This window comes from Helicoverpa armigera, chromosome 1, assembly GCF_030705265.1.
Source record: "Helicoverpa armigera isolate CAAS_96S chromosome 1, ASM3070526v1, whole genome shotgun sequence".
In the NCBI taxonomy this organism is placed as follows: Eukaryota; Metazoa; Arthropoda; class Insecta; order Lepidoptera; family Noctuidae; genus Helicoverpa; species Helicoverpa armigera.
In genome coordinates this window covers 16217629-16243755 of record NC_087120.1, presented here as the reverse complement: position 1 = coordinate 16243755, position 26127 = coordinate 16217629, and the positions used below count along the sequence as shown (strand labels likewise).

The 26127-nt window shown below is 36.3% G+C and overlaps 2 protein-coding genes across 2 annotated transcripts in view; one reads left to right on the top strand and one right to left on the bottom strand.

The window, feature by feature from the left end:
• Nucleotides 1-13608, top strand: part of LOC110372438 (alpha-mannosidase 2) — a 73733-nt gene extending 60125 nt beyond the window's left edge. The window contains 13 exon segments of the mRNA XM_049851545.2: nt 6799-6891; nt 8106-8300; nt 8872-8983; nt 9081-9509; nt 9512-9655; nt 9658-10402; nt 10404-10658; nt 10660-10709; nt 10712-10909; nt 10912-11004; nt 11007-11501; nt 11504-11701; nt 11704-13608. Of these exon segments, the coding sequence (XP_049707502.2) occupies nt 6799-6891; nt 8106-8300; nt 8872-8983; nt 9081-9509; nt 9512-9655; nt 9658-10402; nt 10404-10658; nt 10660-10709; nt 10712-10909; nt 10912-11004; nt 11007-11501; nt 11504-11701; nt 11704-11780 (3084 nt within the window). The 3' untranslated portion in view covers nt 11781-13608.
• Nucleotides 13599-25439, bottom strand: LOC135117332 (ADP-ribosylation factor-like protein 5A). The gene is made up of 5 exons (XM_064036363.1): nt 25298-25439; nt 24147-24355; nt 21128-21253; nt 18236-18345; nt 13599-13842 (listed from the first exon to the last, which is right to left on the bottom strand). Exons 1-5 carry the CDS (start codon nt 25341-25343, stop codon nt 13794-13796), a joined length of 540 nt encoding a protein of 179 aa, XP_063892433.1. The 5' UTR covers nt 25344-25439; the 3' UTR covers nt 13599-13793.
• Nucleotides 25440-26127: the final 688 nt, after the last annotated feature.

The following is a 26127-nucleotide window of genomic DNA, read 5'->3' as shown; positions in this document are numbered from 1 at the left end:
ATTGTTCTTTGTCAATGCTTTCTTGACCAGCCAATCATTTTCATATCGACCAAGTGGCTAATTTATTATTCACTGACCAAGGCTCTTGTCGACGTTGTTAACAACTATAATGGGTGCACTGTCAAGGTTTATAATACTTAATGTAATTTTCATAATTGGTTATCCGACCTTTCGACCTTCTTGGAGCATATGCGCATTATTTTTTAAACGCATGTCAACGCGGGTGAATCGATACGATGGATATAAGTGTGCATAAGCCCTTATTATTCTGCTGCGGGTTGTTCGAAAGAGATACCGCGGCCCTGGTACATAAAAGGCCTATGACAGAACACGACGGTTTTTAGTCAGTAAGAGTCTGACACTCCCTCAGCGCTGCTAACCCACAGCGGGAGGGGTCACGATTTTGTTGCATTAAAAGAAAATCCCTTATTATTCTTCTTCTTATCGCGCAAGCTGCAGCTTTTAATCACCTAAGCCCTAGTGTCAGAGTGTTCTCAAATCCGCCAGACGGTCACTTACATGGAATTATATCAACGACTGCTACTGGGTAGCGTTCGGGGACGTCGGCTTTACGTGCCTCCTAAGTACGGGGGTGTAACACCGAAAACACTTATTGTTAAATGGCGTTATACACGATTTTTAATATAAATAATTCACTCTATTAACGTTGTATGCGTAGCACAGATATACGAAACACAATTGATTTTCTATCGCCTTATGCATGAGCAGTTAATACATATTACAATTCAAGTGCAAGTTTTATTTCTCTCATTACCCTTTAAAAGCTAAACTAAAGAGACAAAGTCATCTGAATTCTCGTTTATAATAAGTAAGGATATCACGGCAACATAGTTGTTTTGCAGTTAGTCTTTATTGGCTATTTATAACAGTACAGTTATCTCGGTTCTTCTTTAGTTTACACGCCGCGGGCTGCTCTCAATGCTGTTTATACATTCTCTGCTGCCGTGTCTTATTACATCAGTTTAAGGAAATAAGATGGCCTTTTGTGTATTTAACATTGTTTGCTAGTGTTCCCTGCGGTTTCTATTATACGTTCTTTAAGAGCCACTTTAAGCGGACAGGTTAAAAGTTAGGAATGTAACATAGCTTTTTCAGGCTGTAGACTACCTGTATACTTTTAATTTGAATCGGTTAAGTAGTTGCGTGAAAGCGCCTCTGATAGACAGAGCTACTTTCTTATTTATAGCATTTCTTGATTTATTTATAAGTTGTAATAATATATGAAACCCTAAAACTCTTCTTGTTTTTGAGGAAAAACATTAATATGTCAAATCCTTTAATACCGTTTATATCAAGGACAAGAGCCTACTAAACTAGTGATTTCTATACTAATTACAGTTTTGTCACGATAACTTCAATGTGTGGGCGTGATATCTATTAAAAATAACGCCCCAAGGTTAATACTTTTATGGAAGTCGTATTAGTTATTAACGAATGTTATCCTTGTCTGCCCACGCTACCCACTTCCCGATATCCCGGAATGGACTTCCCGAAATAAACCTAAGATATAGTTTCCAAACAAAGTTTTCACTCTAGGTCATAATCTCCTATTTCCTACTTGATTGATGGGACCAACATCAATCAACTTTCAACTTCAGTCCTCTAGATTTCAGCTCACTTTTCTCACGTCTGATTTTGTTGACAATATAAAAATGCCAGGTTAAGAGCAACAATGTTTAACACTACAAAACTTTTTGACTTTGCATAATCATAATGCAAGATGCTCTAATTTATGCACGTATGAAAATAGCAGTTTCTAGCAGCTGTTATGCAAGTCTGCCTCGAAAATAATCAAAACATGCGATACTTAGTCCCTACATAATATTATATTTATAAATGCTTTGCCACGGGTGGTTCACACGCAACAACCACGTATTAACACAATATAATATCAATGAAAAGAATCTGGAATCCATGCAATTGTAAAATCAAACAAAAATGCTTTATATTGGACATGATTCACTTCTACAGTCTTTTTACAAAATGGTCTCGTTCATCTCGGATTCTGTACGAATAGAACGTGTTGCTAACTTTGCTAATTTGTACCGAACTCGATCGAATATTCATTTGCTTCGTAATCGTGTAGGTTTTGTCGTTCAAGGGCAAAAACTTTATGTAATTTACAAAGCTGGTCCCCATTTTTACTCGTTTGGTTTAGGATTGAATGCTGATGAGAACCTAAACCTATGGTGCTATCTTGGTTGTGCTAACCCCTCGGGTCATTGGACTATGCAAAAGCAATGCAGACAATATTGCTATTATGCATGATATGGTTACGCCTATACTTATGTCGCAGTTTAACGTAGATTTGCTCACTCCGTGAAATGTCATGGGGCTCGTTTTCCTGGAGGGTTAAAAAATTAAGTAGCTAATTGTCTTGACCGAACGCATCCGAGTCAAGTTGCCATGAAATATCATTTCATGAAGCGACCGATTCGACGATATGACCTAAGTATAGAATGAAAATATTGTCGCTCTTCCGCGTTGAAGAAAATTAATTTTTCTTATAAAAACTTAAACTTAACTTAGAACAAAGGTTTTCTAAGGAAACCGACCTCGTGCTTACCTGTCGGTCTTCCCGCCATTTAAGCTGGAAAGTTGTCTGCCTTTCTACCTACACCATTAACAAATTGCCCGATCATATTGTATAGCGAGTCGAGAAATATCCACCGAGAAATATACAAGTTTAAAGTGTTATAACTTTATTGTAAATACATAGTAGGAACCACGGGTAGGAACTTAAGTACCTAGTGGCAAATTGTATTTCGAAATAATCGATAAATAATATATATAATAAGTTAGGAACGTATACAGGTATATGGTCAAAAAGTTTCCCGTGGTTCTAGTCACAAGACTGTCAATGAATTCGTAAGATTTGCACGAAACTTTGCAAGATAAGACAGTAAACTTCATCGAGTGCATTTCGAACCCCGAATCGTAATTAAATCTTCTGTTAATGTTAATTCACATCGAGTTTGGAAACCAGCTTATCAAGCAGAGTGAATTCAAACGTAACTTTACTTGACTAACTTCACCCGTGTTTCTAAAATGTATCTTGCACCTCACCGAATACTGAGACACAAAACTTCAAGAGACGTCCTCTCTAACTATTAATGTAAAAACAAATCCATTTCTTATTTATAATCTGAGCACAAACAACACAAAATGCAGAATGAAATTTTAATTTGTTAAGCTAGAAAGGAATTGACATTATACTGAATTGTTACAAAGCTGCTCTCTAGCGAATATTAATCCCCCGGCTTAGCCGTCTCTGACAATGTTTATGAAATCACGAACTACAAGATTTCTTTAATTCCTACTGCATTTCGAGAAATAAAATAAAATTGCAGAGCTTTGACGCTTGAGATAGAAATATTATTTTATTAATTTCTGTGAACGTTTATAGGTAATACTTTGCTGTCGGTAAATTAAGTGCGTTCCTGATTAGCTGTTAGCTTGAATGGCTCTTTACTGAAGTGCATCTCTGGTTTGAGTTATTTATTTATTGGGAAAATGGCGTAATCACCTTTTGATAAATTTTTATGGTGTTTAGATGAAAATGTTTTAGGGGCTCATAGACTAATTGTATGCCATATCATATAATAGAGATAGATTAGAAACTGGACCGGGCGATATGAAACTTATTAGGCTTACAAAATACTTTATTTTGTGTGAGATTTAAAAATAAAACTCAGTAGTAGTAGTTATATTTTGCAAGATTAAGTTATTATCTTTATTTTTGGAAAAAGTAACTAAAGAATAAAACTGTATAGCATTATTATAGAAACGTAAGTATATAAAGTACATACGTACGACATACTTGCGTGCCTCTGATTCCAAAGCACACACATTAAAGTCGATCGATTGTCAGCTATTAGGTAAATTCAAGGTTCCTATTGATTCCTTTCATTAGTGACCACAATTGTACGCATTTATAAAGAGATGCACCTGGATGTTTTCAATTTGCATACAACTGATATGAAGCTTTTTATAAAGTTATCATTTTAAATAGCGCTGAAAATATTTCCTTTAAGAATACATTAAATACCTTAACAATGAATTAATCCTGTAACACATTGTCGGAAAATGTATCTAAAACTACGCGACATGAAATTCGTACGAGCAAACTTTCCCATTCACATAATACTCGCATTTGTTTCACAGTTAAAACTTCAGTACACCATTGAAATGAAGAGCTGCAATCACCATAGAATGTTATTAACAAAGCTTAAATAATTTACGCAAAAGTTCTTCAAACGTTTTCCTAAACGAAATAATTTTCCTATTATTTTATGAATGGGAGCTTACTAAATTCACGGGCGTCTGTACTGTAGATGTTTCGAATAATGTTTTGAACATTTTACATTGCACTTGGAAGTAGAAGCAAATCCCGAGATATTTAACATTCGTACCTATATTCTATAACAAAATGAAACTACTTGTTTGAGTTGCTTTTGGCACATTCAAATATTAAATGTATTTGTTCTCGCTTGTTCGTCTCCGAAAGTGAAACTAAAACATCTCGTGTATTTTGAGAAGAATGACATTTCGTTTGTTTTATATTAAAACCTCAGGATTTTAAGGTGAGACGAGTGAATTTGCTCAGGAATTCAGTTAAGCGCGACTGAGACGAGAAGCAGTCCTTAAGAGTTCACATATACACTGCAAACTTCTAGTCGGCCGATACTTTGTTTGGACTCGTAAATCAGTATGGAGATGTATGGTAGTGCGCACATTACAAAGATTAGGTATTTAGCCGGTATCAGTCCGACCGACAACTTTGATTATTATTATTTTTTTTTAATTTGACAACTGTCGGTCTACGATCTTGTCTGCAGTGTGCAAAAACGAAATTGTTTTCTACCGTAGTACGGAACAAAAAACAGAATAATTCGATCCGTCCCATCGTCGAGTATCGAGATACCCCTTACCTTGATTGGTCCTGAGTAATCAACTTAATGAATTGTAGGGATAAATAAATAATGCATGGCCAATACGAAACTATTTTGTTCGAACGGCTCAGAGATACATGTTGATTTCGTTAGTGTATGAACGTATTGGATACAGTATTTACATAAAAATATACGTATGACTGTAGGTACCTGCCTATTTCCCGAGGACCTACTTCACGTACCCGGAGAACAAGACAAGTAACCTGTGCCTTTTCAAATTCTAGTTTTTAAATTACATTTACGTGAAAACCGGACATACAGATAGAATCACATGCGAATTTATAATCACTAGGTACATACTATAAAACAAAGTCGCTTTTTCTGTCCCTAGTTTCCTATAACCCTATGTCCCTTTGTACGCTTAAATCTTCAAAACTTCAGAATCAATTTTCTTGCGTTTCTATTTTAATAGATAGAGTGATTAAAGAAGAAGGTTTATATGTATAATAACATACATTAAATAGTGGAGAAATACTGTTATCCCATGCGAAGCCGGAATGGGGCGCTAGTATTAAATAAATACTTAGACTAAAATAAACCAAAGCTAATAAATACAACAGCAGCTTCTGTCTTTTCCCGCTGCTGAGCCGGCTTTTCGCCCGGCTATCATAATCTCGCGGTCAGCTTTCAGTCTAAACGCCCGCAACTGAATGCCGGTTTACACGAAACGGCTGCGTATCTGTCTCTAACATTCAACTACTGGGAAAATGATACTTTAGTGAGACATGTAGACATTTCTGGAATTACTAACTTAAAATATAAATTAGCGAGCAAATTGCAGAGGATGGTCACTTAATCATCCTATTAACTTTGAGCGACTGACTTAACTGTTTTTTAAACTCGTATCGTCTTTGAATTTATTTAGGAAATAATGGCATCTAGAGCGATTGCCAAAGAGGCTGTTCTCTTTGGGGAGAGAGCTAGTTGCGTAAGACATATTAAGTGGACAAGCATTTTTGCTGACACAAGTGAACTCCTTCACTCTCATAACCCGATGGGACGGCAATCCGTCACGACCAGAGAGGAGTTAAATTAATTAACCATCAAAAATCAACCTGCTTAATAAATTAAATATCGGAATGATATGGAGCCAAGGCCATATTATGCTGCACAAGCATTTTCACAGACACAGGTGTACTCTACTCCTTCACTTTCATAACCCGATGGGACGGCAATCCGGAGAGAGAGATAAAATTAATTAACTATCAAAAATCAACTTAATTAATAATTAAACATGCCAATGATAAAGAGGCACAGTTGTTCACGTGGTGGTGTCAACGCAAGTAGGTACTCATAATGTTGATATGAATGCACGAGTGTTGAAGCGCACTCAGTCTGACGGCTAGCCGTCGTGCATCGGAGATTCACGCTCGCTTTCTGAAATGTAAACCAATGAAAGTTGCGGATTGTATGAGTGTATGTATGTGCGTATCTTATGTGTGTTTTTTTATATCATTGATTGATTTACAAAGGCATTGTGGTGGAAAATACACCTTCGATTGTTTCTAGTTTTTTATACAATAGTACTGTTCTTTGTTTAGCGTATAAGTTGTAAATATGCGACAAGAAATCCAGTCTTTTATATGGAAAACTAAAAGGCATAAAGTCGTACAAATAATTGCAAAAAAATAGAAATGAAATATGCATTACTAATATACTAGTAGACTGAATATTCTTCCACATATGTAAAAAAATGCAATATTATGAGTTCATTTTCATCCTATGTGACGACAGATGTTTAAGAATTCAATGTAACCTGCTCGTATAAGGATAGATTTTGTTATTTTTCTAAAAAGGCCTATTAATAAGTCAGGTTTTGTTTCAGCCGAGCTGGTTGCGTACTAAGGAGTTTTGGGACAAGTCTTTTGAGGATCGCTACGAGAGGATTCATAATGATTCTAACCGACCTAGGCTGAAGGTAAGTAATCTATTAATATACATATATTTAGTACTAGCTTCGGTTTCACACTCGAAAGAACTACTTTACAAGCAACCAGGTAAAGGTAGCCTATTTCTCAAGCAGTGACTTATACTATACGTGAATTGTGTACTTTCAGGCTCTATGCTATTCGTGTAATGTGTACTAAATTTCAAATAAATAGGTTTTGTAATTTTCTGCTTTTAGTCAATTTTGCATTTCTAATATGAATTATAAAAGTTTACATCGTAGTACTTCAACTGATCATCCTCGCATAAACCCCTTAAAGTTTGACCATATACACTGTTTTTGTAAAAAAATTCACGCTGAAAACTGTATTGAAAGGCCTTCAATATCATCGACATGATATGATCAGCAAATAAAAAATATTACTCGCACTAGCCACGATGCTAAGCTATGAATAATAAGGTGCTACACAATAGACCAGCCTCTGAAAGGCAGACACTGACAGTATGAATAGCCACAGATACTACATACTATGGACAGCAAGCGACTTTGCCTATGGAACCTAAAACCTTATTATTATAGTAGACTAGCTTCCGCCCGCGTAGAGTCCGGTTATATCGCGTTTCCAAGAGAAATCTTCAAAAGTCCGGGATAAAAACTATCCTATGTTCTTCCTCGAGGTCAACTCTACCTCAGTATCAAATTTTATTAAAATCAGTTCAGTGGTTTAGACGTGAAAGCGTAACAGACATACAGACAGAGTTACTTTCGCATTTATAATATTAGTAGGGATAGTACCTTATGTCTACTCTAGAGCTTAGTGACCGGTCGTTGCTTCTGAAAAACATTTTCATGTCTTAATTTGTTACGTACATACGACATGGTAGCATTTATATTCGTGACGAATCTATTTACAGTTACAGATTATGTTTGTTGTAAAAATACTGTTTAGTTTTTACAAGTCAACCTTCAAGATTAAAATGTCCAAGTTCACCTATAGCAAAAATGTTGGTTTTTCTTAACACAATGGCTTACTTTGAAAATTGAATGTGAAAATTCATACACAAATAAATACCTACTGTTTCTCTCATAGTAAACAGATGTCTTTAGAAAACAACGATGTTTTTTTTGGCAGTGAACTAAGGCCTAAGTATGTTATACTTTCTACGTTTATTCGTTAATCCAGGTCTGATAGGATTACTTAGTGTTCTTTTAGTTAAGTTTGATACTTACTCATTCCATAACAGGTGATCGTGGTACCCCACTCCCATAACGATCCTGGCTGGCTGAAGACCTTCGAGCAATACTTCGAATGGAAGACCAAGAACATCATAAACAACATCGTGAACAAACTGGAACAGTACCCCAACATGACCTTCATTTGGACCGAGATTTCCTTCCTCAACGCCTGGTGGGAAAGATCGCACCCTGTCAAGCAAAAGGTAACTTGTAAATAAAACCAAGCCAGTCGAATTTATTTCCAAGGTCAATTTGTTCCCCTGTTGTTTTTGTGTACTAAAACCGCGATGCTGGCAGTAAAATATCACTAACCTTTGGCAGACAGTAAATAGGTCGTTTGTATTTTAATTAGGTTTACAGACGCGAACATGTGTGCCTACGTAATAGTAGTACGTAGTAGAAGCCATAGGAAGTCTTTGTGAAATGTAACAAAGACAATTTTAATGTTCCCCGGTACTTGTTGTCGAACGTAGCGACGATCCGATTATATTGGCAGATGCACTTATCTCTAGCTCTAAGATAGCTCCGAATAAATAAAAGTTGACGCGAAATGAAATGTGATCGGGTCCCGTACTACAATATTTAGATTCCAGGGCGAAAATTGTTGTAAACGATTTGAAGCGTGTCTACTGACGCGTATACATTATCAAAGATACATTCCGGGTCATCAAGTTGAAACATAAATAACTTTGTATAGGTAGAATTAGTAGATACTCCGTACACGTAGGTAACAGGAAAATCGTCAAGTAGCTGTAATTATTGATATTATTACAGGCATTAAAGAAATTGATCAAGGAAGGTCGGCTTGAGATCACCACGGGCGGCTGGGTGATGCCTGACGAAGCGTGCACACATATCTATGCTTTAATCGACCAGTTCATTGAAGGTAAAATATTACTCCTAGGAGACGATCTATACTATCTTTAAACTTATTCAAAGAATTTTTAGTTCATAGGTTATTACACATTTTATTTATCCTCTAGGCCATCACTGGGTGAAAACGAACCTCGGCGTCATCCCTAAGACAGGTTGGTCAATCGATCCCTTCGGCCACGGCCCGACTGTTCCGTATCTGCTAGATAAAAGCGGCCTCGAAGGAACCATTATTCAGCGAATCCATTATGCGTGGAAACAATGGCTCGCCGAGCGACAGATCGAGGAGTTCTACTGGCTGGCAGGCTGGGCGACTACTAAGCCTTCTATGATCGTACACAATCAACCGTTCGACATCTACTCGATCAAAAGCACTTGCGGCCCGCATCCCTCGATCTGCCTCAGCTTCGACTTCCGCAAGATCCCCGGCGAGTACTCCGAGTACACTGCTAAGCATGAGGATATTACCGAGCACAACCTGCACAGCAAGTCCAAGACCCTGGTAGAGGAGTACGACCGCATCGGATCCCTGACCCCACACACGTGGTGCTGGTACCTCTCGGAGACGACTTCCGATACGAATACAAAGTGGAGTTCGATGCCCAATACATCAACTACATGAAGATGTTCAACTACATCAACGCTCATAAGGAAACCTTCAACGCTGAGGTGCAGTTCGGAACACCCTGGATTACTTCAACGCCATGAAGGAGAGGCACCACAATATCCCCAGTCTGAAGGGCGACTTCTTTGTCTATTCCGACATCTTCAGCGAGGGCAAACCGGCTTACTGGTCTGGATACTACACCACGCGACCTTACCTCAAGATCCTTGCTCGCCAATTCGAACATCAACTGCGAACTGCTGAGATCTTATTCACTCTCGTGTCCAACTACATCAAGCAAGTAGGCATCCAGGGTTTTGGAGCTTCCGAGAAGAAGCTGGAGAAGTCGTATGAGCAACTGATTTACGCGCGCCGCAATCTGGGTCTGTTCCAACACCACGACGCTATCACTGGCACATCGAAGGCTAGCGTGATGCAAGACTACGGAACCAAGCTGTTCACGAGCCTGTACCACTGCATCCGTCTGCAGGAGGCCGCGCTTACCACCATAATGATCCCCGACCGCTCCCTGCACTCCCAGAGCATCCTGCAAAGCGAAGTTGAATGGGAGACTTACGGCAAACCGGCTAAGAAACTGCAAGTGTCGTTTATTGACAAGAAGAAGATCGTACTGTTCAACCCTCTGGCCGAAACCCGCACTGAAGTGATCACTGTTCGCTCGAACACGTCTAACATCCGAGTGTACGACACGCACAAGAAGCGTCACGTGATGTACCAGATTACTCCCAGCATCGACGTGCATGACAACGGCAAGCGCGTGGTCAGCGACACCAACTTCGACGTGATGTTCGTGGCCACCATCCAGCCCCGCCTCCGTCACATACAGCCTGCAGGAACACACCAACACCTCCCACCACTGCGTCATCTTCTGCAACAACTGCGAAGACTCACAGAAGTCCAACGTGTTCTCCATTAAGAAAATGATGCCGGGAGACATACAGCTCGAAAATGCGGTACTGAAACTCCTCGTCAATAGGAACACAGGGTTCTTGAGACAGGTCTACAGGAAGGATATCAGGAAGAGGACTGTCGTGGATGTGCAGTTTGGAGCGTACCAGAGCGCGGAGACATTCGGGAGCTTATTTATTCATGCCAGATTATGATTCTCCCGAAAGAGTGTACTGCATCCTTATACCAATGGCAACAACAACATGCAAGATGATAATTTGATCATAGTTTCCGGCCCGATCTCTACTGAAATTACAACTATGTATTTGCCCTTCTTGGTTCATACCGTGCGAATTTATAACATCCACGACCCGGTGCTCTCGCGCGCTATCCTTATTGAGAACGAAGTCGATTTTGAGAGCCCTCCCAAAATAGAGAAACTGAGCTGTTCATGAGAATTCAGACTGATATACAAAACGGGGATATTCCTGAATTTTACACCGACCAAAACGGATTCCAATATCAAAGAGGGTGAAAGTGAACAAATTGGGCATCGAAGCGAATTACTATCCGATTACGACTATGGCGTGGCTGCAGGATGAAGAGACCAGATTAACTTTGCTAACGAACCACGCTCAGGGCGCTTCGGCCTACGAACCCGGACGCTTAGAGGTGATGCTCGACCGTCGCACGCTTTATGATGATTTCAGAGGCATTGGCGAAGGAGTTGTCGACAATAAACCAACTACTTTTGAAAATTGGATTTTGATCGAATCAATGCCCGGAGTCACGCGAACTAAGAGGGATACTAGCGAGCAAGGATTTAAATTTGTTAACGAGCGTCGTTTTGGTCCCGATCAAAAGGAAAGCCCTTACCAAGTGCCGTCCCAGATGGCAGACTATCTGAGCAGGAGCTTCAACTACCCGGTGAACGTATATCTGTTGGACACAAGCGAAGTCGGCGAAATCGAGGTGAAGGCTTACCAGTCGTTCCTGTCGAACTGGCCCGCCGGCATACACTGCTGACCCTGCGCACCATTACTGACGATGTGCTCGAACTGTTCCCCAGCTCTGAAAGCTACATGGTACTGCACCGATCCGGATACACCTGCGCTGTCGGACAGAAGCCGACCAAGAAGACACCCAAATTCTCGTCCAAAACCAGATTCAACGGCGTCACCATCCAGAACATAACGGCAGTGAGCCTGACCGGCCTCAAGACCTACCGCCCCTGACCGGGCTCAGCGACATACACCTCGAGGCTATGGACGTCAAGACATACAAGATCAGGTTTTAAAGACTGTTTTATTAGTAGGTATAGGTGTACACTATTCGAATTTTATAATAATTTACAATCATTATTGTGAACTTGCCAGCTATTACTGCTTCGGCAAATCTCTTAAGATATTGTAGTGGAAAAACTAGGAAGATGAAATTTTAATGGTACTCTATTAGGTAATAGTTGCATTTTATCTGACCGTCTAGTAATAAACTCGTTGTAGAATATTTTTCGGTTTACGTTATGCACTCACTAAGTCAATGGTAATTTGCCCTGTTTGATCTTCATATTATATTATAAAATAATTTATTGTCCACCCGATGGCTATTTAAGTTTAACGGAAATTTCGACTACGAGATAAATCTACCTCAGGACCAAATGTTATAACCTGTTCATCTATTGATTCTATTACAAATGATTCATTATTATACTAGTACAATTAATTATAGTCTATTTGAATCTCCTATTACACTTTTACTCTATCTTTGATTTATTCTTCGCTCGATTACGTTACTTGATATTGTAAAGTTAGTTAGCTGTGTTCGGTTGTGGACGGATGTTTGTTCATAATAACTTCTTACATTCATAATAGGTTGCTGTGATACCGTTCATGACAAAGCGAAATGTATTTGTTTAACATTTTAGTTACCGAACATTTGGGATTAATTCTTTTGTAAAAATAATTTTGTTATTTAAATCATACGACTAATACGAAGACGAGCGCGCTTGCTCAACGCAATGTTTGTTTAATATCAAAATTGTCATTATTTTCATTTCGTAACACATCACCACAAAGGCTTTTAGGTTGTGTTTCTTATTTTTTGAAATGATTTAAGTATTTTTAAGTTTGAAAGTGATATTTGAGTTACATTTAATATAGTAAGTTATAATTTAATCCGTATGCTAGGCATGAGTTTAAGTAAAGGGAGGGTGTTCGTCTACATATTTCTATTTACTTCACCCTTGCCTTAGTTATATGCCTTATTGATAAAAAATATGCAGTTCTAAAAGAACAAATAAGTAAACATAATAGGAACTTAATAAACTTTGGATACATTTTAAGATCTGTATAGGATTTATTTAATAAGGCTTATCTCGTTTATTGCATTTGATGGACCAAACATTATGTTTCTTTAGTTGTAACGTCTTAGCTTGTTCGCGACTAGTTAATTGAATCTCGCCTTTCCACTGTTCATATGTTTGTATATAATTGACGTCAAACTCTTTATTTTAAGATTATACTATTTTTTATTTATATTTTGACAAAGCCACCATTAATTAAGACTTAATTGTTAATATTTTTATTATTTATGGCTTGTTGTAACTTTTAATTAATTCCTCCATGTTACAAAAGGTGGTTTAGCTAGTCTTAGATTCATAAGTATTTATTTGATTCGTGGCATGAAAAATAAACTTTGAAGAAGACTATGTTGAACCTCTTTTTGCAATAATCGGATGTGTTTTAGAGTCCCGTATCCCTAATTTTATTTTTTGTATACTATAATATGACATAATGTAACACGTATACAACCGATATCAATTTTTAAATAAATAATATTAATGTGATAAGGAATAATTTGAAATCATTACCATCGATACTGTTTAGTCAATGAAATTTAGATCTTAATAAGTAAAAATGTTAATCAATACTAATAATAATTAAATGTAAGCAAACATTATTTAATTCATGGATTCGGTGTCTGATCAGTAGGACCGTAATGTTTCGTTGTATAATTTGGTTGTACTTGAAGTAATTTAATCATAGAAATAATCTACTAAAATTGTGTGTACAATTTTTGTCTGGAAACTTGTAGTTGATGAAATAAAACAATAAAGTATACAAGAACATTTTTTATTATAATATATCCCATCCTTTCAAAACAACGGACATTAATCCTGATAGGTCTCTCTTTAGAATATATTTATTTAGTAAATTTAATGCAAACAGTTAATTCAGGAATTAAATTTTATGTAACTTTAACAATAGTATGTACCTATTTATAAAATTACTAATGGAAGATCAGCGTCGTGTCATTTCTTCTTTATCCGACTCGCAATCCACTCTAGGCCTAAATGTAATCTGCAAGGAGAGAAAAACAAAACATAAGTACTTATTCATCCTACTTACCCCCTATCACATAAAGTCGTGAAGCTACAAATATAACCCCATACTCAATGATTCTACGCTATTTACCAAAACACAATGCAGATAAAGCATAAATCAGAACGCTCCGTACTACGTACATAACATTTCAAAGTTGTCGATGTAAGTTTAATGGAAACTTGGCAGGCTAACTTGAACACGTGCTTCAAACTTTGATTTATTGCCGGAGGGGACAGCTAGTGCCATCTAGTGCAATTGCATCGAACTGCATAGCGAGAGGAATGGCGCGCAAATCAAAGTTGCATACGAAGTTCGTTGACCCCGAAATCAGCTGTTGTCTAGTCCGTACTGCGGAGTTCAGTTGGTGTTTACGTAAGTTATAAATAACTCTATGGATATTCTCTGATCCGTAAAGGTTTAGGTGAAATAAAAGATTTAGATAGGTAAGTAAATAAAAGGCATCTGACAATAGCAGCTTTATTTCAAAAAAGTTTCATAGAGCCGTATACAATAATAAAGTGGTAGTTGGCTGGTACCTGCTAGTCGGTAGCTCTTAGGTAAGATATATAAAGCAAGCAGATTGAAGAATTGTGAAGCCAATGTAATGGTTACAGATGGTACCAGCGCCGATGAGCGATGATGGCAGGCGTCCACTACCAGTTTTCGTATATAGCCTTATGAAATATTTGAAATGAAGGTTCCTGGATCAACTCCGATGACCTAATATTAACTATTCTTGGATCAGGATACACAAGCAAACAGAATACACAGTAAATTGCATTGCCTTTTCGAAAGTTATAGATAACTTAAGAACATTGATTGATAAATATTCGTTCCTTTGTAGCAGTACATTTTCCCACTTTTAGGTACAAATATATTTCAATCCTAGCTGTGTATAGCTTCCTCCGAAACAACTTGTAGAAAGCCATTGTGAACTCTTCTTTCAGCAACAAGTGTCTCCAAAGTTTCTTACCGGTGCTTCACTCTCACGGAAACAGCGAAACGCCTTTACCTGTTTCCTATCAAATCTCCACTCAAAATTTTGCACAGTCATTTGCTTCTGGCTTCTAGTCTCTTCAGCGGAGCCATATGATCAATCTATACGAATAACAAAGGCATCGTCGCGTCTTCACTGCTGAAAGACGTCCACAGTTAAGAGTGCTGGGTCCCCGGGCGCTGGTGACCATCCATCCTCCTCCGAGCCTTTTACCCAACTATGTTGGGGTCAGCTTCCAGTCTTCAGCCCCGGGCGCTGGTGACATATGCCCGTACTCACCACGCTGGGTGCGAGTGCTGCTGATATTTATAGTAGCTTTGGATACGTTGCTGCTCACCTCCAAGCAAGGCATTTGATATCTCACTTGTGGTATTCTACTCTGTGGTACACCTTAGCTATACCACCAGTCGTTCGCTAGAGCCTTGTCTATTTTTCAGGACTATGGACACTTCACGTCAATCTAATGAATATAAAGTTCCGATAACCAGTATCATTGCATTATTTCCGATTCGGTACAGTACGTCGTTATTTACAAAGCCTTCCTTTTATCTTATCTCTTCTGTATCCTTCCTCGATTTTGGAGATATTATCTGAAAATAAAAGTTAAACATTTTTAAGATTTTTTTTTTTTTTGGAAAATCAAATACATTGTAAATAATAGTAAAGGCAAAATGGATAAATGAATATAAAAGACAGATAGATACTCACATTTGAATAAAATGAATTTTTGACAGTTCTGTGACCAAAATCTTGATAAGAATCGATAATTAATTGATATGTAGTAGACGTCTGGATGGTGCTCACTATCAAATAAACCTTAATCTAAAGGGCCATCGAGTAAGCCGTTCATAACAAGAGAGTATTTGGTGCTGTCATTTTTAAAACATTTACCGAGAAAGAATTGTTATTTGCGCAGCCTACTCGGTGGCTCCTTACTGAAAACTACAGACCTCAATTACATAACGGTTATATACAACGTACATTTAAAGTATATCATTTACATTCTGTATTAAAAAGGAAGATATTTTCGATATTGTTACGTTTATGTTTTTTTTCTTCTTATTACATTATTTTTACAAAGATTTTTTATATCTTAAAAGTAAGTAGTATAAATTCATGACTGCACTGGCGAGTCCATACATAATATATATCCGCCATTGACTATCGTCAGATTCTATAAACATACCAACATTGAAAATACCAGTAATATACATTTTTAAATGATAAAAAAAATTACAAAAGGATAAATATTTCTGTAGTAACAAAAACATCCATAAATGAGCTTAAGACATAGGTAAACACGTCCCATGCATTATCACAATTTTGAATCGCTTAGAAAACTGCGATAAAATAAAGCGAACGTGACATTCATTATAGGTAGAAATCACCTCGATGATAAGATATGTTTCAGATACGTAGGATGAAGATTAAAATAATTTACTACATACTGATAAAATTCTTAGAACATCTCGCCCATTGACAAACGTTCTTTTATTTGTGATAAAAATAATATAATGTATTACTAGGTACTTTTGTCAGTTGAAAAGTATTTTGATTGTGTTTTTTTTAACGGAGAGATTCTGCAACGAAATTGAGTCTAGAAAAAGGTTTCCTTTTTGGCAATTTACATAAAACATTGTAGTCATAAACCCCTAACCATTATTCAAATTTAATTTGGGATCGGCACAACATGTCATTTTATTATTTACAAAAATCATTATCAACGAATTTGTTTGCAAACTCGCTGTTGGCTGCTAATTTTAGTTGGTTTTCTTCAAGCCACTTATACCAATTTAAACCGCTTCACATATTCAAAAAACCTACAACTCTTATAAGACTTCGTAAGACTATTTGAGTTAGACACCCGATTCCTAGAGTACACAGTATGAGTCAGACAAGTATACGTAACATTATTCTTAGTACATTAGTATTCACAACTCGTTCCCCGGTAATGTTGACCCATGCTTCTAACTTTCTCTGCATTCGCGCGACAAGTGGAAAATACATACGAAAGAGTTTGTTCTACGTTTGAACGTAGTTTGATCTGTACTACTTATAAAACTTAAAACAGTTTAAGTTCTGAATAGTATGCAATAGAGCGGGTATCCTGGTATTTGCTCATTAATATTTTTAGTATAGAGGAGATTTGGTATTACTTTTACAAAAATAATTTCGTGGAAAACAATATAGAAAAGGAAAAGGCTAGGCAGATGATGATACAAATAATTCTATTAGCTAGGACGATAGAATATAAGTGCTTCAAGTTTCTTACTTTAGACAGAAAGATACCATACTTTATTTCTCAACTTTCATTTACCACATTGGGCAAAATAGGTTTGAGAATTTGTACCATATACGCAAGCCAGAGATAAACTTGGTATTAATAAGATATCTAGAGGTACATTGCAAAATGTGCTGCATAAGTAAAACCAATTTCGTAAATCGACATGCACTTTTACGGAAAACCAGTACTTTACCCAACTACGCAACAAATATAGTAGGCTATGTGTTTTCGAATACAGAAACATAATATAACTAAGATACTAGTTATATTTACGGAAATGTAAGATATTTTTACTGTAAAAGCAGTTTTCTATAAAAATCGTGTTACAACTTTAAGCAATGTCGGCAATTTATAATATAGGAGTCGAGTGAAACTTGACCTAGTTAAATAAGTTTCCGGAAGGTCACGGCTACACGATATCGCGAGTTTTTTGTTTCATAAAACTCTTTAAAAGAATTTCTTTATAATCTTACGTAATCAAAGTAGTATTGTTCCCATTTATAGTACAATCTTGGATGAATATAACTTTAATAAAAACACTTTTTATTAAATAGAAGTTTCTTTAAGTTATTGTAAACTGTTCTTTAGGGTTTAATAACAAGTCTGTTTTACCTTTAGACAGCTGATATGGGGTTAACCCGCTATCAAACGTAAATAATAGAATGAATACTGCCAAGATTCTTATACCTACATACTGTCGATAGACAATGCAATCAGTCAAAGATTGATTGGCTTCACCTATTTTAATCAGTCCCTCATCTTGAATCTATAACCTCTATATGTTTTATTCTGGACATACTGAGAGAACTTAAGACTACCGTTCATCGCCCATATTTTCTTTCACTAAGAGTGCATCTACACGGTGCAAGTAGCTTGCGCATGTTGAGGCACATGCGCGGGTTACATGAATTTTAAAAACGTGCGGGTCCAGCAACTCGCGCACATACCAGAGCAAAATACCCACCCGCGTGCTCTTGTCACTTGTCACTTGCGCATGACAACTTGCTTTAGCTACATGCACCGTGTAGACGCACCCACTGGCCTAAACTGCTAACCCAGGTATATATAACACATTGAACCCTTCGTACCCTTCTCCGGTGAGCGCGCAGCACGCCTGTATGTGCCACGGGTGCTGTTTTATCGACGTTAGGTCCAACTGCTCGGAGATCTCCGCAGCTGTCATCGAACCTTTGACATCCTGGAAGCAAGGAGATTAGATCGAGTTAGTAGGTTACATAAAGGTATATTGATGAAGTTTTGTGAGCATTTCAAGAAATATTCCAGCTTCCACCAGCGGTTTCACCCGCTTTCTGAGGGAACTACTTCTCGAATCTGGATATAAAGTAGAATATAAGCTACTAGCGACCCGCCTCAGCTTAGCACGGGATAACAGTATTTCCCCGCTCAATATTTGATTGATGTTATTATACATATAAACCTTCCTGTTCAATCACTATATCTATTAAGAAAAACTGCATCAAAATCCGTTGCGTAGTTTTGAAGATTTAAGCGTACAAAGGGACATAGGGACAGAAAAAGCGACTTTGTTTTATACTATGTAGTGATGATAGTGATATTACTGCCAAGTTTCATCCGAATCCATTTGGTAGTTTTGGCTTAAAAGAGTACCAACTTTCGCATTTATAATCCACACGAAATTAATAAATCCACACAAATTAAGAAGGATAAAACCACTATACCTATTGACCATTCTAGTCTATCTAAAACTTTCCAGGTGCATTTGAGTGCAGTGTATTTCCACGGATCACGTGTTGCACTCTAGCATCCGGCTCTATCAGTGATAACTAGCAAATTGGACCCCTATAGCGCTCCGACCTTCGCGGAGACTCCATTAAGTCTGTAACGACCGGCTTCCTCCTGTCACACGTTATACAAACATCGGCTCTGTTGGTTAGTAGGATATTTGTGTAGAGAGACCTATGATTTTAGTTGGAAGATATATCTATTCTATGGATTTGAGCTATAAATGAACAAAATAATATTCCAACTTTTATATGAAAGTTCTAATCTAAACGTAGACATACATATTTCCCAAAAAGGTATAACAAAATCCTCCTCTTGATCTTCGAACTTTACTGTAGGTACTTGGACTTTATACATTTCCTGGTATGTAGTTTATTTTAATTGTGATGAATCTAAGGTAGGTTTGTTAAAAAAATGGGAAGATCAAAAAAACTGGGACACTTGGTAGGTAAAACAGTTGGCAAGCCCAAGGTTCTGTATGCTTGGATTTTTAATCATAAACAAAACAAGTTTACGATACCAATTTAAGTACGACCGTACCGACATACCTTGACATTTTGCACATATGGTAAAGTGTACACAGATTCTTACAGAGGTCAAATATGAACTAAATCTTTCAGCACTTTAGTGCTAATATTCAGTAATTCTAACTAATAATAATAAGTTTGAGTAGCACATTTTGTTTATCTCGTAAAGCAAACATGAACGTTCAAGGATACTGTTGTCAGCCTGTGTGTTTTGGATATAAATAATGGTGACGCGATAACATTGACACAGGTGTAAAATTATGTTTTACTTATAATATCTTTAATGTATCCTGTTGAAAATTTTGCTTTTAACATTAATTTCACTAGCGGTTTCATGCATTCCACAGTTAAAAGCGTATATCCGACCCCTACGAATCATAAATATCATGCTACCTTTATGCCAGACTAGCCGTATTCCCGCGGTGTCACCCGCGTCCCGTGGGAACTACTGCTCGTACCGGAATAAAATATAGCCTATGCTACTCGCAGATAATGTAGCTTTCTAATGGTGAAAGAATTTTTAAAATCGGTCCTGTAGTTTTTGAGTTTATCCTTTACAAACAAAAAAGTTTTCCTTTAGAATATTAGTATAGATATTTACGTCACTTTAGCGTGAAAGAGTAAAAAATCCGAAAATGCATTTCAATATTTTTATTTTGAATAAATACCTACAAAAACAATTCTGACTTTATTTGTTCATTTGACTTTGTATATTTTAAAGGTGTAACGCCAAAAAGTTAAAAGTCAAATATGGTGTGAAAATAGATTGGAAATACATGTCGATTTTTATTCGAGTGGGTTTATATTTACCCTGAGGCTGGAAAATTGCGGGAAACGACCAATTTTGTACCGTTTATTTATATCTGTACCAGAAATTGCAGCCTGTGGGCGTTATTCAATTTAATGGGACCTTCAAACTTATTTCTGGAATGTGAAAGTGAGCAGATAATGTTTCGACTTTATATGACATTGAATATAGGCTGTTGGTTTTTGAACGCGTATTTTTAGTAACTTGATAATGTTCGCGTTGGGTTATGTTACAGTTTTGTGTTGCAAATCGGTTTAGGTTTTAGAGTCAAAGCCAGACTGATGTGGATAGTTATTAATGACCAAATACCTATGAAACTTTCTTCGTGAGCTATAATTATTTAAGGTCATGTGTATTCGGCTTTGTAATGTTATTCAAAGTCTACACTTCTAGCATTGCTTTTGTTTTTAAAAGCAATAGGTGTTTTTATTTCTGTTTACAAATAACTAAAAACAAATCGAAATGTAATAATGGCGCCAAGACTGCAACAAACTGTTTTTTTGTTTAGTGTTTGTTCTTGAAAGGACACAAACAATTTTTTCTCCACAAATTATTTTTGTTTAACACTAAAGATGCACTAATGGATAGCCAAGGTAATTTTGTACTTTATCCTTTACCTAAGTTATGAATAAGAAACAGAATATCTGAATTTGATACCTACTCTTTCATGGTAAAACATGGTGGATGAAACTCTAGCGCAAGTTATCGACTACTTTTCACCAGGAGATATTTTCTGTGAGAACTACTTCTTTAAGAAAACGGATATATCCATGAGATATGGCAAAGGTCAGGAGGTATTTTTTCCGAGACGTGGTTTTTTAAGAAACTGGATCAATCCGTGAGAAATGGAAAAGGCAATACTTATAGTACAAAAAGTATACCTGTTTGTTCGCGTAGACCAGCAGACAGGCTCTGGTGAGTTCCTCGTGCTTCAGCATCTGATGGAGCTCGTCACGGCTGATGCTCAGCCGCTGCCGATCCGTCGAGTCAATCACCATGATCACGAACTGGAGAGAACATATTAATATTATGTTGATTTTTTTTAACACGCTTATATTAGCTTCACTTGTAACTATGTATGTATGTATGAAAATCTTGGAATCTTAATTTGACCCACTTCCAGGTCTTCGATTAGGATGAAATTTTGCACACGCTCGGAGTTCTGATGAAAATACATGACTAGCTAAGAAACGTAGCTTAGAATCAAAAATCAAAAGCATGTTTTTTTTGGTTCTTTAAACTATTGTGTTTTTTTTCGTATTAATGACGGCATTTAAGAAAAAAACAATAGAGGATTAATTATTTTATGTGGGTTGGGTAAAAAATAGAGGATTTAAGTAAAGGATTAAGTTGGCAAAATAGGGCAAGTAATTATCTCCTAAAAACTTGTTATTATCGAATAGATTTTGACTACTAATCCTCAGTAAGGATAGAAATTTTTTTTTTAAAGAAGGTTTACTCCACATTGATTTTGATTTGTCCTTTACTTCGTATTAAAATCCTACTATCTTTAGGTATTTCTTGTGCTAAGCAGGTACATACATTAAATAAAGCTAATTTACATTATTTATGTAGACAAAGGTTTTTCATACTTAATTGTTCACGACACACGCATAAAAATTAATTATCGCAAGCCATAGATAAAAATCAATATCTTTTAATAGATTCAGTCGCCCAGCAAGAGTATTGTAAATGGCTTATAGCTTTACAAAATAGTGTAAAAATATTTCGATAAAGAACTTCGTCGGAACCAATTCCTGAAAATAGCCAGCAGCCTGAATATGTCTATTTATATTTCATACATACATCTATAAAAGGCAGTTTCCCGCTATTTCCACCCACATGGTATGTTTATTTTGGGATCAAAATTGTCCTGTATTTATCACGACCAATTGATGTATTCTATTGAGCAATTCTTTACCAAATATACCTATGTCCCGTAGGAAGTTAAAAGGTGGTATTATACATTATTCTGCGTGTATAAATAAACTATTATTCGTAACTGAGACCTCAATTTAAGAAGACTATAATACTGTATAAAAATACCTTTATTGGCAGTGGGGCAATAAGAATGAAAAATGAAGATAGATATAGTCATGAGCCAAAACATAAAATATATGTTGTTAAATAAAGAAATCACGTTCAAATACGTCGATAAAAACAATTGCAAATGCAGTATACATTATCAATATATCGCATAACAAGAAAGGGTTAAAAGACATAATTCTTGTTAAGTAAATGATAGGCTATCATTTCGCTGGTTTGCTTCATGAATAAACTAAGCAATGGTTGCTTTCGCTGATAGACAGCACTTAGCGACATTAGTTACCTTAATAATACAGTAATCAAGTTAGAACAGCTTAGACCGATGCATATAATAACCACTTAGGTCTTCGATAATGGCATATTACGGGAAAATCGCTGTCATTCGCCGAGTAGCTTTCAGATGAATAAATAATGTGAAATGCTTCGTCACGCTGTAATTTTATTTCAACTCGCTTTTCCTGTGATTTCACTTGCATCGAGGAAAATGTAATTATTTTATTATTTAGTACTTAGAACATTTGATCGGCATCAGTTCAGTTATTTCTTTTTTAAGGACATTTTAATCATAAAATATATTACTGGTTATAGTGACTATAGGTACTGTAGATAGCCCCTTTTTGTAAGAAACTTTTCCTATTTTAATGTGTAAAAGTAATTCTGTTTAAAGAACTATTTCAAACAAATGATTCCGATAAAAAATAACATTTCCTTATCGCTTAATGGTCTCGATATTAGAAACTTCTAGTAGCTATAATGAGAGTACCTTCGGGACTAAGGAGGCATAATTATTGCTATGTTTTTACACAGATACCTAACTGCATTCTTTCTTATTCCCACGGTTTTGCTAGCGTATAAAGAAACTGCTTTATCAACAGTTTTATATCATAACTTGTAACGGGAGTCATCTTTGTTTTGGTAACATAATCTGTGCTAATATAATTAAGAGGAAACATATTTTTGTTTGTTTGAACCATAAAGGCTCCGAAACTATTGAATGGATTTGAAAAATTCTTTCACTGTTGGAAAGCTACACTCCTCCAGAGTAACATAGGCTATATTTCATCCCGGTACGGGCAGTAGTTTCCACGTTACGCGTACGTACAGTAGGAAAACGACCAGTAAAAATGATAATTTGACAAATTCGATCATCCTTATTAGCTGAAAGCGTATAACTACGTGAATGTGCGTCTACAAGGTCGAAACTTCGATGTAATACTTTAGGGAGACTGTGCAATGAGGATATTACGTTATTGGCATAATAATAACTAGGTAATTGCGTTTAATCTGTAGGTATTATTGATATATGAAGATACATAGTGGGTTCATGGTGGTTTGAGGAATCTTTAAAATCTGTTCAATATTTCGAAGCCTCAAAAGTACAAACAAACAGACAAAAAAATTATTCCTCTTTATTATATTAGTATAGATTATGAGAAAATAACTGGTAGGCTGTCAAGGTATGCTGGTTTAGCATGAAATTTACACAATATTATTTTATAAGTTTTATAAGTAAGTTTATTTCAAAAAAATATCACACAATAGAAAAGATTCATTGCACATTACCAGTGCCATGTAAAGCTATTATATTACGGTGTTGTAAATAAAATAAATTCATTATGTTCTACGTATTATAGCATTATTCAAACAATATGCGCTATTGTGCATATGCAATGCTATTTAAGATTAAATGCTAAGAATTGAATTACTATTTTGCAAAGTTACTAAACTACCTTCAAAATATAATTGTGAATTTTTGTAGCTAATTCGGTTATTACCAATCATCAAATCAATTTGGTAGCCATTTTATTCTTATTGTAAGCTTAGCTTATTATAAATAATTAAAAAATCCCTTACCTCACTATTAGTATAGTACGTATTCCACGCAGACCGCAAACTCTGCTGACCGCCCAGATCCCACATCACAAAGCGAAGGTTTCTCCACACCACCTCCTCTACGTTGGAACCGATGGTCGGTCTGGTGTGTACCGCTTCTCCCAGCAGCAGCTGGTACAGTATTGTGGTCTTGCCGGCATTGTCGAGACCAACGAGGACCAGCTTGTGTTCTGGGTAGAGAATACATGAATGATTATTAAGAAAACAAAACGAATTTATACTAATATTATAAATGGGAAAGATTTGTATTTTTCTTTGTTTGTTTGTAATGGTAATATAAAACTATAGGACCAATTTTGAAAATTCTTTCACTGTTGGAAAGCTACATTCTACCTGAGTAGCATAGGCTATAGTTTATACTGGTATGGACAGTAGTTCCCACAGGACACGGGTAAAAACACGCCAAAACTGCTAGTTTAATATCTTCCTGTATTGATATTACTGTCAAGGAACAAATAAATATTTTATTAACAAGATGAAGGTAATTTTCCTTGTATTTAATGTTTTATATTACTTGTTTTAAACTCATACACTTGTTGCATAAACCTGTTGTATGTACATAAAGCAGGTTTTGAATAACCCAGATTTGCAGAATGTCTTGAGAATATTTAGTATTGAGTGTTTTGAACATAGTATGACACTTTATATACCTTAGGGTAAGCCTAAAGGTAACTAACATTATTATTTGTGGGTATAAATAGGGTAACATATTGGACACTCAAATTAGTTTGTCAATAAGACAAAATATTTTGAAACTTAATTGTGGTAAATTAAGTAAACAAACTGTTATCTGTTAAAGTTGAATTGCTAATAAATATGCAAATAACTGTAGGCTATAATTTTGTGGTCATACAAACTTTTCCTGTTACCTACAAGTATCTTCATGAGATATTATAAAATGTTCTATAGCAGCTGACATTATAAGTTTGTATTCACTTACAACTCATTACGAAAGTGGGTCAGGCCACAGGAACAAATTCCAAGCTTTATCAGTAAACAGTCTAGGAACTGTTACAATTTAGACGACTCCAAATACATCTTACATTATCTTATCGAAACATTTGTCGACGTCAAACTTATTGTGATTACTTAAATTAGTAAAAGTTACTTACCCTCATTACCAAACAAGCTCCAGATCTTCGAAATTAGTAAACCCATTCTGGCAAACTTTTGTACCAGTTTTCACTAAAACGATCAAGGAGACAATGACTGAAGGTAAACTACTTATTTATTCTCATTATTTAAGACATTTTGTACCAGTACACACAGTGTTATGACTTAAAATTCCACTGCATAGTACTCAGAGAAGTTTATTCATGCTCTAGTTCACTTTAATATTTCACTAACACGCATTTTGATTAGTAAATGTCGCAAAATATTGTTAGAAGGTACGCGTCTCCTGGCTTTTCTTGCGACGAACAACGTCGACGTTCCGAATTGCGGACTTGGGAACGAACCACAGATGTCCAATAAACAGGGACGAACACAGAGAATAAAGACAGTGCGTCGGACCACAGATAATCACAGACTCAGTGCTGCCAACTGAGCGGTGTGTTATCAACAATTAAACGATAGGTAATGGGAAATTAATATTATTTTCTTTTGGTATTGTATAGCTAATTCAATGAGTAGTATCAGTTGTACCGTTGTACGCTAATCTAGTATATGGGCATATGTGTCAGTCCGCGGCAAACTTCCTTATGTGCGTTGGGACTTACAACATTGTGAATGTATCTAGAATGTACCTAGATTTTACGAAACTTGAACCGTTGTTACCTACCTGTAGGTAAGAAACCAGAATGTCTGGCAGTTTGAAGTTTGTACCAGCAAACAACCCTGCCATGAAGTAACGTGAAGACAAATGAAACTACCGAACCGATTTGAAAAATTATTGATCACTGTTGGAAAGCTACACTCTTCCAGAGTAATATGCGCTATATTT